The following is a 14,425-nucleotide window of genomic DNA, read 5'->3' on the forward strand; positions in this document are numbered from 1 at the left end:
GCTCCAGATGCTGCAGTCACAGCTGCCAATGGATTACTATGGGCTTCCTTTCACTATACCCCCAGCCCCTGCCAGATGAGATGGGAGCCTCACTAATAACTCACTCAGGCCAGTGTGAGTCAGCATTCACTCCACCTCCCTGGAGAGGAGGTCTTGGGCCTGCACAGTTACATGGGTGGCCAGGCCAGCAGCCAAAGCATCTCCAGATGGGGCTAACCTATACCAGTGAAGGCAGCAAATACACAGAGTGGCAAGTCTGGATGCCGTGAGTGCGGCTAGGGCTGGACACCCTCTCCTTTTTGCCTGTAGTTGGCACTGTCCACACATAGCACAGCCGGAGCTGTGGGAGCTGCTGGCTGGTGAATGGGAGGGGATTCAAGGAGAAGAGGAGGACAGGAGGCGTTCCCATCATGGCTCAGCGTTAACAAACCCAACTAGTATCCATGAAGGATGCGGATTTGATCCCTGGCCTCGCTCATTGGGTTAAGGATCCACCATTGCCATAAGCTGTGGTGTAGGTTGCAGACGTGGCTTGGATCCCGCATGGCTGTGGCTGTGGTGTAGGCCAGGGACTACAGCTCAGATTCGACCCCTAGTCTGGGAACCTCCATATGCTTCGGGTGCAGCTCTAAAAAAGAAAAAAAAAAAAAAAGAAGAAGAGGACAGGAAGCCCTGCAGGGCCCCCACCCCGAGGGCAGATGCTGTTAGGAATCCAAAGAAGGCTGGGAAGAGGCCCAGGGCTCACTTACCTTGACCATCCGAGCAAAGTACTCTCCTCCCAGGTAGTTTTCAGTTTTCAAATACAGGTCACGCAGCTCACTGGCCCCTACTGGGTTGTATTTGGAGTTGAACTTGTCAAAGCGGTGGAACGTCTGCCGGCCCTGGAGAGCGAAGACACCAGCCAGCTGATCAGGTTGTTCTGCAGCCACTGCACACACACCCACCTGCTTCAGGCCTTCACAAGAGGCCTGACATGAGCCATGCTGAAAAACACCTCCTGGGTCAGTTCTTGCAGGAAAGCTTGGAAAGTTCCAGGACCAAGACCAGGCATCCTCACGTGGTCAGGCCTGGGGTCCTTTGGTGAGGCCCTCTGTGAAGGAGGATGGAAGGCCCTCATGCTCCCAGGAGCAGGGCTGACCAAGGTAAGAAGAGGACAGTGAGCCATCAGTAATAACCAGTGTTCTACTACTGCTGAGACTTCAGAAGGCGCTTTCTCCACATTGCCTCTTTCAGTACCTGGTTTAAGATCTTTTTCATTGTGGTGTAATTTACATAACACAGAAGTTACCATCTTAACTAATTTTTTTGGCCGCACCCACGGCACATGGAAATTCCCATGCCTGGGATCAAACCCACGCCACACCAATGACCCAAAGCCCCTGCAGTGACAACGCCAGATCCTTAAACCACTGCACCACAAGGGAACTCCACCATCTTATTTTTTTTTATTATTTTTGTCTTTTTAGGGCCATGCCTGTGGCATGTGGAGGTTCCCAGGCTAGGGGTCTAATCAGAGTTGTAGCTGCCGGCCTATGCCAGAGCCACAGCAACATGAGATTCGAGTCCATCTGCAACCTACACCACAGCTCACGGCAACGCCAGATCCTTAACCCACTGAATGACGGCAGGGATCAAACCGGCAACCTCATGGTCTTAACTATTTTTAAGTGTATAAATTAAAAATGTATTTTTATGTATTTCAGTGCTATAAAATATATTGCCTTGTTGTACAACTGTCACTGACATCCATCTCTAGAACTCTTTTCATCTTGTAAAACTGAAGCTATACCCATTAAACATTCATTCCCCATGACCCCCTCCTCCCCACCCCTGGGAACCACCATTCTCCTTTCTGTCTCTATGAGTTGCCTATTCCAGGTGCCTCAGACAAGTGGATTACACAGTGTTTGTCCTTTTGTGTCTGGCTTCTTTCACTTGGCATAAGGTTTCTAAGGTTCATCCATATTGTGGCAGGTATCAGCACTGTATTCCTTTTTAGGGCTAACATTCCAATGTGTCTGCATTTTGTTTATCCATTCAGCTGTTGATGGATACTCGCATTTTGTCCACCTTTTGGCCACCGTGAATAATGCAGCTAAAAGCTCTAATGTGCAAGCATGTGTTTTAGTCCCTGCTTTCACTTATCTGGGGCACATACCTAGGGGTGGAACTGCTGGCATATATGGTAATTTCACATTTAACTTTTAAAGGAAATGCCATACTGTTTTCTATAGCCACTTCCCACCTCATTTGGTATTTTAATAACTTTGGAATGTCAGTAAGACATGTGGCAGTCACCATTTTATAAGCAAGGAAATAAACACTTAAACAAGTTGCCTAAGGGCAGAAGTGGAATCACCCAATGGGGACTTGTCTGACTCCAAGTCACATACTTTCCCCTGTCCCAGAGCTGCTCCCAGCCCTGCTACTCTGTGAGGCCAAACAACCTCTCACTGTCCCCATGGCCAGAAGAGAAAGATGCCTTCAGAGCCAGCTCCTCTTCAAGCCCAACTGTGGCTGTTTCCCAGGGGGCTAAGCCCCCAACCAGGACTGTAAGGCCCTGGAGCCAAGGTCACTCACCGCATGGACATCCAGCGAGTCCACAGTGAGGTCGTACGGGTCCATGTGCAGGCTGTCAAACACCTGCCGCAGGGTGATCTTCCGGCCCCGCTTCTCGGCCACTGTCCGGTCGGGCTCCGTCTGGTACGTGTGCTTGATGAAGCGCAGCAGGTGCTTCTGGTTCATGCAGGCAGCCGCATGGATGTGTGTGTCCACCTGCGACACAGTCCCCCCAGCCCCGCACCAGCACGTGAGCTGAGCCATGTCTCTGGCAACATGAATCAGGATGCTGGGGCCTCAGTCCAGAGCGCAGAGCCTCAGCATCTCCACTGATGCTGGAGCTCCTGCCCCATTTCTCGTCTCGACTTTGGAATGGGTCTTCCTCCCTCTAGCTCCTCTGCCCAGTCCCCCTCCTTACAGCATCAAGAGATGGATCCCACTCCTGTTAACAAATCACCCACGCCACCCCCCGGCCCTGCCAAGTCTTCGAGATAAAGCTCAAGCTCCTTAGCCTGGGATTCAAGGCTTACTTCAAACCTAGGTCTCCCTTGCCACTGCCTGGCTCTCTGCTCCAGCCAGGACACCCCACTTAGAGGTCCCCAAGGCACTGTGCTAGTCCACTCCGAGTGTTCTCAGCCTGGCATGCCTGCCTTCCTCCTCACCAGTCTCATCTACCTGGTAATTTCCTAAGATCTCCTCCATTGAGAAGCCCGTCCTGATCCCCAAGTACAATGGATCAGTTTTTCCCTTATCCAACCTGGGACCCTAGCATGGACATTCTTGTCACCATATATGTCCTCCAATCCATGGTTGTAACTGTCTGTCTCCTTTGTCACTAGATGGGGAACTCAGCTCTCAAGAGCAGGGACCACAATGGATGGATCTAAGTCTCCAGCACCTACCCCAGAGCCTGCTATGACATTGAATCCATGGATCAAGAAATGGGCCAAAGGGAGTTCCCGTCGTGGCACAGTGGTTAACGAATTCGACTAGGAACCATGAGGTTGCGGGTTCGGTCCCTGCCCTTGCTCAGTGGGTTAAGGATCCGGTGTTGCCGTGAGCTGTGGTGTAGGTTGCAGACACGGCTCGGATCCCGCGTTGCTGTGGCTCTGGTGTAGGCTGGTGGCTACAGCTCCGATTAGACCCCTAGCCTGGGAACCTCCATATGCCGCAGGAGCGGCCCAAAGAAATAGCAAAAAGACAAAAAAAAAAAAAGAAAAAAAAAGAAATGGGCCAGGGGTGGGAGATTCTAATAGCTTGGTTCTAGCCCACCAAATGCTCCACAAAATCCCAATCCTCCCACTGGCCTCTCTTGGAACACACAGCACCTTCATTCCCTTAGCCACCAGCCCTAAAGAAATAGAGCCCTAGCTGAGCTGAGGGATGGTCTGAAGTCACAGTGAGAGCATCCTGACCCCTACCATGAGCCCAAGGGGCCTGAGCAAGGTCCCCGGGGAAGGTGGCAGCGGCCTCGCAGACCAGCGCATGGCCAGCCGCCAGCCCGCACTGCGCAGCTCTTGCTGCAGCCAATTGGGCACTCCGCCAGGGCCAGGACGAGGAGGCGGCTGACCTCAGGCCAGGGAACGCTGTCCACAGCTGGCCAGGCATCTCCGATTCAGGCCAAACCAGACATTTGATCCACTGAACCTCTGTGAGCTTTTCTACCAGCCAGCTCATGTCCCTGGCCGCATCACTCACTCATTGGGGCCCTTCCTGCCCTGAATCCTGCCACTCCTCCGGAAAGGCAGACCACTGGGCATCGGAGAAGGGAAGTAACAAAGGTTAAAACATCGCCCAAAGCACAGCACACAGATTCAGGCACCTCAGGGATGGGCTGGGCTCAGGTGGGATCCACCAGGGAAGGTTGGCCAGGCTTAGCTCGGCTGGACACAGCTGGACTCTATTGCCCAGCATGACTTAGCATGTTCTGGGCTTTCTTGCCGTCCTCCAGCAGACCAATGACACACCGCAGGGGGTGCAGCCTGTCCCTACCCCCATGAGTCACAAGATGAGGGAGGAAAACACGCAGCCAATCCAGGAAGCATCTGATCCCAACTTTAAGATGACCAAGGTGATTATTTTAGGCCCAAGTGAAAGAGCCTGTCGTTGGAGGTCAGCATTTTCAATTCGCCAGAAGATCCAAGAGCGTCCCTCGCTTTCACCTAATATCCAGGGCTAAACAAACAGTTTCGAAACAGGGCTGGCCAGTACCTGGCCCCTAAGCCAACACTGACTGTTTGCACACCCATGGCAGACAGCAGCCAATTAGAACATGCTTCACTAAGCTTGGGGAGTAGCCTCAGGGGGTCAGTCCCAGGGGTCATGTTTAGCACAGAAGATGAAACCTATTTTTGTCTTTTGTCTTTTTTGGGGGGCGGGGGGCATATGGAGGGTCCCAGGCTAGGGGTTGAATGGGAGCTCTAGCTGCTGGCCTACGCCACAGCCATAGCAATGCAGGATCAGAGCCACATCTGCGACCTACACCACAGCTCATGGCAATGCCGGATCCTCAACCCACTGAGCAAGGTCAGGGATGGAGCCCACAACATCATGGTTCCTAGTCAGATTTGTTTCTGCTGCGCCACGATGGGAAATCCAAAACCTATTTTCCTATCCCTGATATGACACTGAAACTAAACTGGGAAAGGCCTAATCTTCCCCAACTCTCAAGCACCAAACACACTCAGCCCCTGGTTCTCAGCTCTGAGCAGAAAACAACCGTCTCAGTTACACAACCCTGCTGGTTGGGACTTCTAGGGCCATAACCCATGACCTTCTGTGATGCTGCAGGGGATCTGCACAAATACCGCCCCCACCAACCCATGACCACACACAGCCCATGCCTCAGAGCATGATCAGGGCCGGCCCGCACAACACTGACAGCCACTTGGAAGTGTGGAGGCCACCTTCCAGCCCATTCTGGATTTCAGAAAGTCAGCCGTCTTCCACTAACAGAGGCTCCCGGAGTAAGAGGAAGCAGCCAGGGGGCAGGGGGCAGGGAGGGGCAGCTACAGCCTGACCTGGAACAGACCTGGGCCCGTGTTTATGGTCTGCTGTGGCGCCAGAGAACAGGCCACTATGTCACAGCACAGGGCTCAAGGCCATCTCTCCAGAGAGCGCATGAACGCCCAGAGTGACAGGTAACCCCAAGGATCAACTATAATATGTCCACCCCAGAACTCTCGCCCACATCATGGGCCACTGGTTAGCCCAGGAACACCCCCTGCGGCCGCAGCCCAGAAGCAAACAGTGTCAGAGCCACTGCAGTCAGGGAGGATTCCGCCCCCCACAGCAGGAAGCAGTCAGGCCCAGAGCACCCATGTGTGCAGAGGGCTGGGCTGCACGGGGCAGGCCAAGGAGTTCCCTGGGACACCCATTTGGGGGTGTAGGTGCATTTGGGCAGGGCTGAGAGGAGCTGGCCCAGTGACAGGCACCCACCTGTCTGAGCACCTGAGGATCGCAGAGAAGAAACAGATGGTGCTGGAAGGTGAAAATGGCACGTAGGTGGTGTCTGACACACGTCCTTTCATCTCTGCCAAGAAATCCTCCACCACGAGCCTCAGAGCCCAGGAGCTGAAGCTTAACACACTTATAAGGCTCTTGCTCCCATCCAAGTAAGAGTCCACCCTGGACCCCATGACAATAGCAGAGGTGATCTGGGGGCCTCCCTGGAGGAGGCCCTCTGTGTAGCTTGGCTGAGTGCTCCCAGGCAGGTAGTCAGGGAGGCCTGAGCTGGGCTCCCCAGAGGAGACGCAACCTCCTCTGGCCACTTTGACAAAGCTGACTCCAGGGAGGGGCAGTCCTCAAGGAGTGGCATCCAGAATAGAGCCCCATGCAGTGATAAGGCCCCATGGTGACGCAGCTGGGGTTTGGCCCTTCCTCCTCCAGGCAAAGCCAAACCCCCACCCTTCCTGGTAAGCTTTGGACACTGCCGTGGCCCTGCCTGCCTCCGATAACCAAGGGCCCCTGCATGATCCAGAACCTCACACACATCTGAGGGTTCACTCCCCACAGCTCTCTGCTACCTTCTCCCTTCCCCCCTGAGCCCAGGACCTCAGGTCTCTCCTGTCTCAGGCTTGTTCCCTCCCACCATTTGTACCTGCTGCCCCCTTGAGCTATCACTCCCCCATCCCCCATCCACCGACCCCACTTTTTTTTTGTCTTTTATTTTTTTGCCTTTTTGCCTTTTCTAGGGCCACTCCCGCGGCATATGGAGGTTCCCAGGCTAGGAGTCTAATTGGTGCTGTTGCTGCTGGCCTACGCCAGAGCCATAGCAATGCCAAATCCGAGCCTCGAGTCTGCGACCTATACCACAGCTCAGGTGACGCCAGATCCTTAACCCACTGAGCAAGGCCGGGGATCAAACCTGCAACCTCATGGTTCCTAGTCTGATTCATTTCCACTGCAGCCTGACAGGAACTCCCCTACTCCTTCTAAGTCAGCTCAGTCAACTCCCAGCCTCTTCCTGCAAGACACCCTACCACACACGCATCACACCAATAACAACAGGCTGGGAACTGGACGTGCACCGGAAGTGACTCTTATTTAACATCAAATGCCCCATGCTTGGCACAGATCCCAGGCTTGCAGTATATTAGTTATATGGAAGAAAATGGAAAAGCTGGTGATCGTTTAACATATGCACCTGCCGCAACTGAAGCCCCTGCAGGCACCTGAGCCCAGGCGGCTCAAGCACTCTAGGGGAGGGCCAGAGAGGGGAGCACGTCTGATGCTCTTCCTCAAATACAGCATATCCAGGAGGAGGGAGAACCACAAACTCCGAAGTCCAAAGAGGTCTTGATAGCTTTTTTGGACCCAGGATAAATTTAATATATTCTCAGGAGTTCCCGTCGTGGCACAGTGGAAACAAATCCAACCAGGAACCGTGAGGTTGCAGGTTCCATCCCTGGCCTTGCTCAGTGGGTTAAGGATCCGGCGTTGCTGTGAGCTGTGCTGTAGGTCGAAGATGTGGCTTGGATCTGGCATTGCTGTGGCTGTGGTGTAGGCTGGCAGCTGTAGCTCCCATTGGACCCCTAACCTGGCAACTTTCATATGCCACAGGTGCAGCCCTAAAAAACCAAAAAATAATAATAATAATATATTTTCTACCTTAAAAGTAGGCTGGTCTCAACTTTTATAATCAATTAATAGACAATGCCCTATTTTTCCAGGAAGAGAACACATTCCAAAAGATATACAACATGGGCAAAAATTTCCACCTAGAGTCATACCAAGCACCATCTGAGGCCTGGCCCCATGCAGGGGAAGCAACTGGCCAGTCTTCCTCCTGCATGTACACATCACACACCTCTGGCCACGAAAGGCCACGTGGGGGACCAGCCCCAGACTGGCACAGGGCACCCCAGTGGGTTGCCAGGGGGGTCCGGGAGGGGGGCTCTGAGCACTGGCCCAGCCAACGCACCTTTCTCACATTATAGAAGTCTCGGTGGGGGTTACTCTTCAACTCTTTGAACTCAGACATTTCATTTAACATCTCGTGAAGGCTGAACTTGGATTCCAGAAAGTTCAGTCGCCGATGACAATATGTTTTCCTGCGGGTTGGGAAGGGGGAGAAACCACCATTGAGGAGAAGTCACATCTCAAGCGCTCCAATATGGAGACGTCCTGTGTCTGTGGGGACTGACCCACCCTCGGATGGAAGGTGAGGACAGAGCCAGAGCGGGAGGGGTGAGGAGGGGCCAGTTTTTGCAGACCCGGCCCAAGGGTGCAGCCAGGTGCTCTAGGAAATGTGTGGAGAGTCGATAGGGGGCAGTAGAGAGCTGCCTCTACAAGCTCATACAGGTGCAACTTCTGGCTTTATGGGCTTAGGCAATTAATCTCAAGCTTTGGCCTTGCGTGAACAAGTATGGAAGTGACAGTACCCAGGACTGAAGCAAGGGTTAAGCTGGCTTCTGTGCATGAAGGGCCCAACTCTGAGCACAGCGGAGGCTCGATGAAAGTTTCCTTCCTCAGCCCTTTCATCTATCCTCAGCCACTTTTAATTCCTTGAAAGGAGTTTCACTTCCGCCCAAAAGATCGGGACTAAGTCAAAACCTAAGGCGTGCCTTGCCCACCTTGACTGCAGAAACCCACCCTGTGACTGGATGCCATCCCCCCTCCCCACACCCCGAGACCTGAACACGCTTCTCAACTCTGCAATTTCAGAGAGGAAGATGTTGTGTATCACGGGCATTTGAGGAACATAGGAATGGTTGTCACCAGGACAGAAATCTCTGCAAGGACTGATGTCCCCACCAGTGGCAAAGGCCACAGGGGATGGGAGCACTCGCTGTCCTCGGCCAACTGCCAGCCCATACCCAGCCCAGGTGCCTGGCCACGTGCCTTGTGCCCACAGCCGCACAGAACCTTCGGCCCTGATTCAGGCCACCCTGCTCCCTTGTGGGTCCCCAGATATACAGAGCCCCCTTGGCATCCAGTCACTCAGACTTTCATAAAGAGCAGCTGCCAACCCTGGGCCAGCACCAGCATCTGTCTGCCACGATGAACCCCAGAGCAGAGTGTAGCAGAGGCTGAGTTGGAAGGGATTCATTCCCAAGGTCATCTCACCCAGTCTCTTCCCTGGAGCACTCACCCTGACAGCCTCCTAGACAGGACATCCCCTGCTCATACATCTCCTGGAATAGTCCCCATCCCCAAGGCTTCCCCTAAAAGCTGCTCACATTGGTGGCGATGTGCTCCCAGAACTGCCCTTCTCTCTGCCAGGTCTTGGCTCTGCCTTCTGATCCCCGAGGACCAAGACCCACGCCACCCACCTCCCGGGCCTACTCTTTTTCCCTTAGAAACTGGTGAGACCCCATTCGCAGCAAAACCCCAAAGACAGGCAAGAGAGACGTGCCTCAGCCATGCCAAGCACCTCTCCCTCCCCGGGACTCCCAGTCCTGGCTGGGCACTCATGGCACAGCCTCTCGGAGGCTCGGGGCCCAACCAGCAGAGCCTCCATCACTAATTAGCTTAGGTGCTTACCCAAGTTCAAGAAGGCAGCTCCCTGCCAGGTTAGTTCAAACCAAGCCCATGAGCATCATGGGGTCGTGGCGCAAAGTTCCCAGGCTCCCTGAACTCTCCCCTCCAGAAACATAGAAAAATGCAACACCAGAAGCAATGGTCTTCATTGCTCCTCTACCACCTCCGATAACACTCTAGGCTGTGACTCTCCACAAGTCTGCAGGCAGCTTGGGTGGGTGGGGTGGGGTTGGTGACACCAATTTAAGGTGCACAGGTGGCCACTGGCAAGCAGAAGCTTAACACCTGTGCATGCAGAAGGGGGAAGGTAATACCAACTCTAAGAATAAGCCAGCCCGTGGTGGAAAATTGATGCAGAAACCCACAACGCACAGGGGAGAGGAGACACCCCTCTCTTTCTGGGATTGTTCAGCTGAAGGAAAGCCCAGAGCGAAAGGCCGTTCTCAGTCCCTTCCCAGAATAGCACCCCTAAAAAGAGATGTGGACTCGGGGGAAAGCTGGCTTACGTGGGGCCATCAGTGATGAGAGCCAGAATGTGGCTCATGTCCACTGTGTAGGTCTCCAGGTCGGGGTAGGGCAGGCTGTGGGGCTCCTGGCGCTCCAGCATCTTCTTGTTATCGTACACAAAGAGGATGCCCCCCTGCATGCGGACCAGGTAGCCCAGGTTCGGGGGAGCATCATCCAGGCAGTAAGGGTCTTCCTGGGGCAGCGGGGGTGGGTGGAAGTCTGCAAAACAGCACTGAGTGAGGGCCAAGTGTCTTGCTTGACCTCAGGAGCTCAAAAGTCATGTTTCTGGTGAGGCCTGTCCTGGTCCCTCTGGTCTAAAACCCAACCACCCCACCTGCCCTGACATCTCATATTCCCTTCCCTGCCTTATTTTGTCTGCTTAGCACTTACCACTATGTAAAATAACTTCTTTTGCTTTTTAGAGCTGCACCCACAGCCTATGGAAGTTCCCAGGCTAGTGGAATCGAAGCTATAGCTGCTGACCTACACCACAGCTCATTGGCAACACCAGATCCTTAACCCACTGAGCGAGGCCATAGATCAAACCCGAATCCTCGTGAATCCTAGCCGGGTTTGTTAACCACTGAGCCACCAAGGGAACTCCCAAATTCTCTTCTTTATCTTGGGTAGTATATTGTTCATTGGTATCCCCATTTCCTAGAACAGTCCCTGGCACAAGGCTGGCACTTCAAGACTTTTTTTTTTTTTTTTTTTTTTTGCTGCACCCACAGCATGTGAAAGTTCCCAGGCCAGGGACTGAATCTGAGCCACAGGGCCGGGCCAAGGATTGAACCTGCACAGCAATGGAGACAACACCAGATCCCTAACCTGCTGTGCCATAGCGGAAACAACAAGACAGTTTTTTAATTTAACTGAAATAAGCCTCAGCCTCCTGGGTACTTCCAGGACACAGGCTTATTAAAAAGGGTGGCTGTGTTTTCTCCTAATTAGAGTACAGAGAGGACCTGGGACTGCCCAGTGGGAATAACTGTCCCTGAGCTTCTATATCTTCCTGAGTCCAGGGTGGCCAAGGGCCTAGATGCATAAGCCACCTCCCCCTCCCACCCCGCCAATAATCACAGAATAGGGAGCTTGTCTCCCCCAGTGACAGAGCTGTCTGTCCCCAGGCTGTGAGCCCACAGGAGGCAGAAAAGGCCTCCTGGCTATTTCCTAGTCACGAGACTTGGAGCAAACCACTTTGTCTCCTGCTCCTGTCTGCTCAGCTGAGCTTGACACCACTGCTTTAATGGGCTGCTGTGAAGGCTGCAGTAGCAGGTAAAGAAAAATGCTCTGTAAACAGTAATACATCCTAGGCATTATCGCATTACTCTCTGAGTGGGTTTTCCTGACTCTCGAAAAGCTCTGTTCTGGCCAAGGACCAGGCTACGCTAAACTGCAGTGGAACCAGGGGGCTTCAGCTCTGCACATCTGCCAGCCCCATTAGGGTCTAGCCTAGGCAGCAGGAAACCCTGGAATCCTCATCAAAGGAAGGAACGAAGGCGGGGTGATGGCCTGGGCATCCCCCGTCAGTATTCTTGGAACAGATGTGAGAGTCACAGGGGCTGAGGCAACAGACAGCTGGGAACTGACATTACCCCATCAGGCATGGCTGCAGAGAGTCCCTGACATGTGCTAGCACTTGGGGGAAATCACGACCTTCATCTCAGCACATTCACGCCCAGGATCACTGGGTACTCTGGTTTGTGTAAAGCACACCTTTGGAGTTCCCGTTGTGGCGCAGTGGAAACGAGTCCGACTAGGAACCAAGAGGTTGCGGGTTCGATCCCTGGCCTGGCTCAGTGGGTTGAGGATCCTGGGTTGCTGTGACCTGTGGTGTGGGTTGCAGATGCAGCTCGGATTTGGCATTGCTGTGGCTCTGGCGTAGGCCGGCAGCTACAGCTCCAATTAGATGCCTAGACTGGGAACCTCCATATGCTGTGGATGCGGCCCTAAAAAGACAAAAAAAAATAAAATAAAATAAAGCACACCTTTGATGGTCATTCCTGCCTGCTCTTGCCAACAGTGGGGCTGATGGGACCAACTGTCCTCGGATAGTCTAGGAAATGGTCCCAGGAGGCTGCAATTTACCCAGGGCCCTAGCAGGTAAGAGATACCCAAAGTCCAGGTCCAGAGCTTCAAGGCAGTCAGAGACAGGAGCATCTTAGCACCAACCAGCACCCAGGGGGGCCGCCAGGGTCCTGGGAGCTGGCACAGACCACAGGGCCCTCATCTGATCCCCTCAACCACCAACTTTCAAGATCAAGGTTTCCTGTTCTTTTCATTCCTATTACAGCCTCTGCTGCTCCTGGGTCCATCACCAGCCAAACAGACTCCACCAGAAGCCTTCCTGCCTTCTCCAAACCCTCCTTCCCCAAACTCCACGGCATCAACATAGCTACCATTTATCAAACACTAGGTGCCAGGACCACACTCACTACTTCACATTCTCTCATCTCATCCTCCCAACAGGCCCAAGGGATACATATTATTAGTATTCCCATTTTACAGATCAAGAAACTGAGGTCTGGGAGTTCCCATCATGGCACAGTGGAAATGAATCCGACTAGGAACCAGGAGGTTGCAGGTTCGATCCCTGGCCTCACTCAGTGGGTTAAGGATCTGGTGTTGCTGTGAGCTGTGGTGTAGGTCGCAGACTCGGCTCGCATCCCACGTTGCTGTGGCTCTGGCATAGGCCGGCAGCTACAGCTTGGATTTGACCCCTAGCCTGGGAACCTCCATATGCCAAGGGTGCGGCCCTAAAAAATGAACGAAAGAGAGAAAGAGAGGAAGGAAGGAGGGAAGGAGGAAAGGAGGGAAGGAGGGAAAGAAGGAAGGAAGGAAGGAGCGAGCTAACTGAAGTCTGGAGAAATACCTTCTTTGCCCAAGAAAGTGTGGAGCTTAGATCAGCAGGCAGGTGTGTTTGACTCCAGACTCCCCTGCCCTGGAACTTCTTCTCTCCTCTAACCCCCACTCCACCTACCCCACCAGCAGCGTGGCATTTACTGCATGTGTTTAAACTCCAGCAGGAGCCTGCCTGTCTCCCTAGAGGATTCCCAAGATCAGGGACTGTCTTTCACTTCTCTGTCTCTTAAATGCTACAGCTCAGCTCAACGCAGGGCAAGACACACAATGTACCCAGAATCCATCCTGGGGGGAGCCAGCAAATAAAAAAATCAGTGTAGGGAGTTCCTGTCATGGTGCAGTGGAAACGAATCTGACTAGGAACCATGAGGTTGAGGGTTTAATCCCCAGCCTTGCTCAGTGGGTTGAGGATCCGGCATTGCCGTGAGCTGTGATGTAGGTCCCAGACACAGCTTGGATCCCGTGTTGCTGTGGCTGTGGTGTAGGCTTGCAGCTGTAGTTCCGATTGGACCCCTAGCCTGGGAACCTCCATATGCCTCAGGTACAGCCCTAAAAAGAAAAAAAAAATCAGTGTAGGAGAAGCCAATACCAGGGCTCTGCCCTTAAAACACCATCAGGGGGAAACATATCCAACCAGGGAAAAGTCCTGACCAACTCCCATGCTGTGCACCACTTGGAATCCCACCTGCAGCCACAGCGCCATACCTGGGAGCCCCTCTTCTGGAGGTGCAGCGTCTGCTCGCCGATGACTCAGGTACTGGGCTGTGGTCCGTGGAAAGCGGTGGTAGGCGAGCCGGGCATACTTCTCCCGGATCATCAGAGCCTTGGCCAGGCTCTTGGCAGCCTGCTCATAGTCCTCCACAGTGATCTGCAGAAAAGGGTTCCCACAGCAGGCCTGAGACCACCATCCTACCAAGATCTACCACAAGGTCGGCCCTTGGCTGGCAGCTCGGAACTTGGGCTTGGGGGGCAGGCATTCCCACCACAGTGGGCACAGTGGTTCCCTGTGCTTAAGTGGTCTGTACAGTGGATGCTGGACACCCAATTCCTTTTAGGAACCTGGAATGCAGGGGTGTGCTCTGCAGATGTGCAGCCAGCCCCAGTAAAACCTCAGGCGCTGGGTCTCTATGCGCTTTCATGGTAGACGAGTTTCACACATGCTGTCACACTTTAATGCAGAGGGAACTGATTGTGCTCTGGCCACTCCACTGGGAGGGGTTCCTGGGAAGCTTGACATTAGCCTCCTCCAGACTCTCACCCACTTCTTCCCTTGGCTCCCCTGGCTCTGCATCCTTGCACAGCAACAGATCCTAGTCATGAGTATAGCCATGCGCTGAGTCCTAGGAGTCCTCTTGGCAAATCATGGAACCCAGAGGTGGTTTGGGGGACCCCAACAAAGGAGGAGGGATGGGCCAATGAAACGGAGGTAGGTGTTCCAGCCTGCACACCCCGGGCCAGCCTCAGTGCTGCAGACTGAACCTCAAGGCAGCTGCTACTGCACCCAGCAAATGAAGTG

At 53.6% G+C, this 14,425-nt stretch overlaps 1 protein-coding gene across 6 annotated transcripts in view; it reads right to left on the reverse strand.

Annotated features, from left to right (window-relative positions):
- AMPD3 (adenosine monophosphate deaminase 3) overlaps positions 1 to 14,425 on the reverse strand; it is a 52,716-nt gene that overhangs the window by 11,803 nt on the left and 26,488 nt on the right. For all 6 annotated transcript variants that reach the window (XM_047776304.1, XM_047776303.1, XM_047776301.1 and 3 more), the window contains exons 4-8: positions 13,615 to 13,777; positions 10,047 to 10,266; positions 7,982 to 8,111; positions 2,581 to 2,775; positions 750 to 881 (exon numbers count right to left, since the gene is read on the reverse strand). In XM_047776304.1, the coding sequence (XP_047632260.1) occupies positions 750 to 881; positions 2,581 to 2,775; positions 7,982 to 8,111; positions 10,047 to 10,266; positions 13,615 to 13,777 (840 nt within the window). The remainder of the gene's footprint in view (positions 1 to 749; positions 882 to 2,580; positions 2,776 to 7,981; positions 8,112 to 10,046; positions 10,267 to 13,614; positions 13,778 to 14,425) is intronic.

This window comes from Phacochoerus africanus, chromosome 4 (assembly GCF_016906955.1).
Source record: "Phacochoerus africanus isolate WHEZ1 chromosome 4, ROS_Pafr_v1, whole genome shotgun sequence".
NCBI classification, from domain to species: Eukaryota; Metazoa; Chordata; class Mammalia; order Artiodactyla; family Suidae; genus Phacochoerus; species Phacochoerus africanus.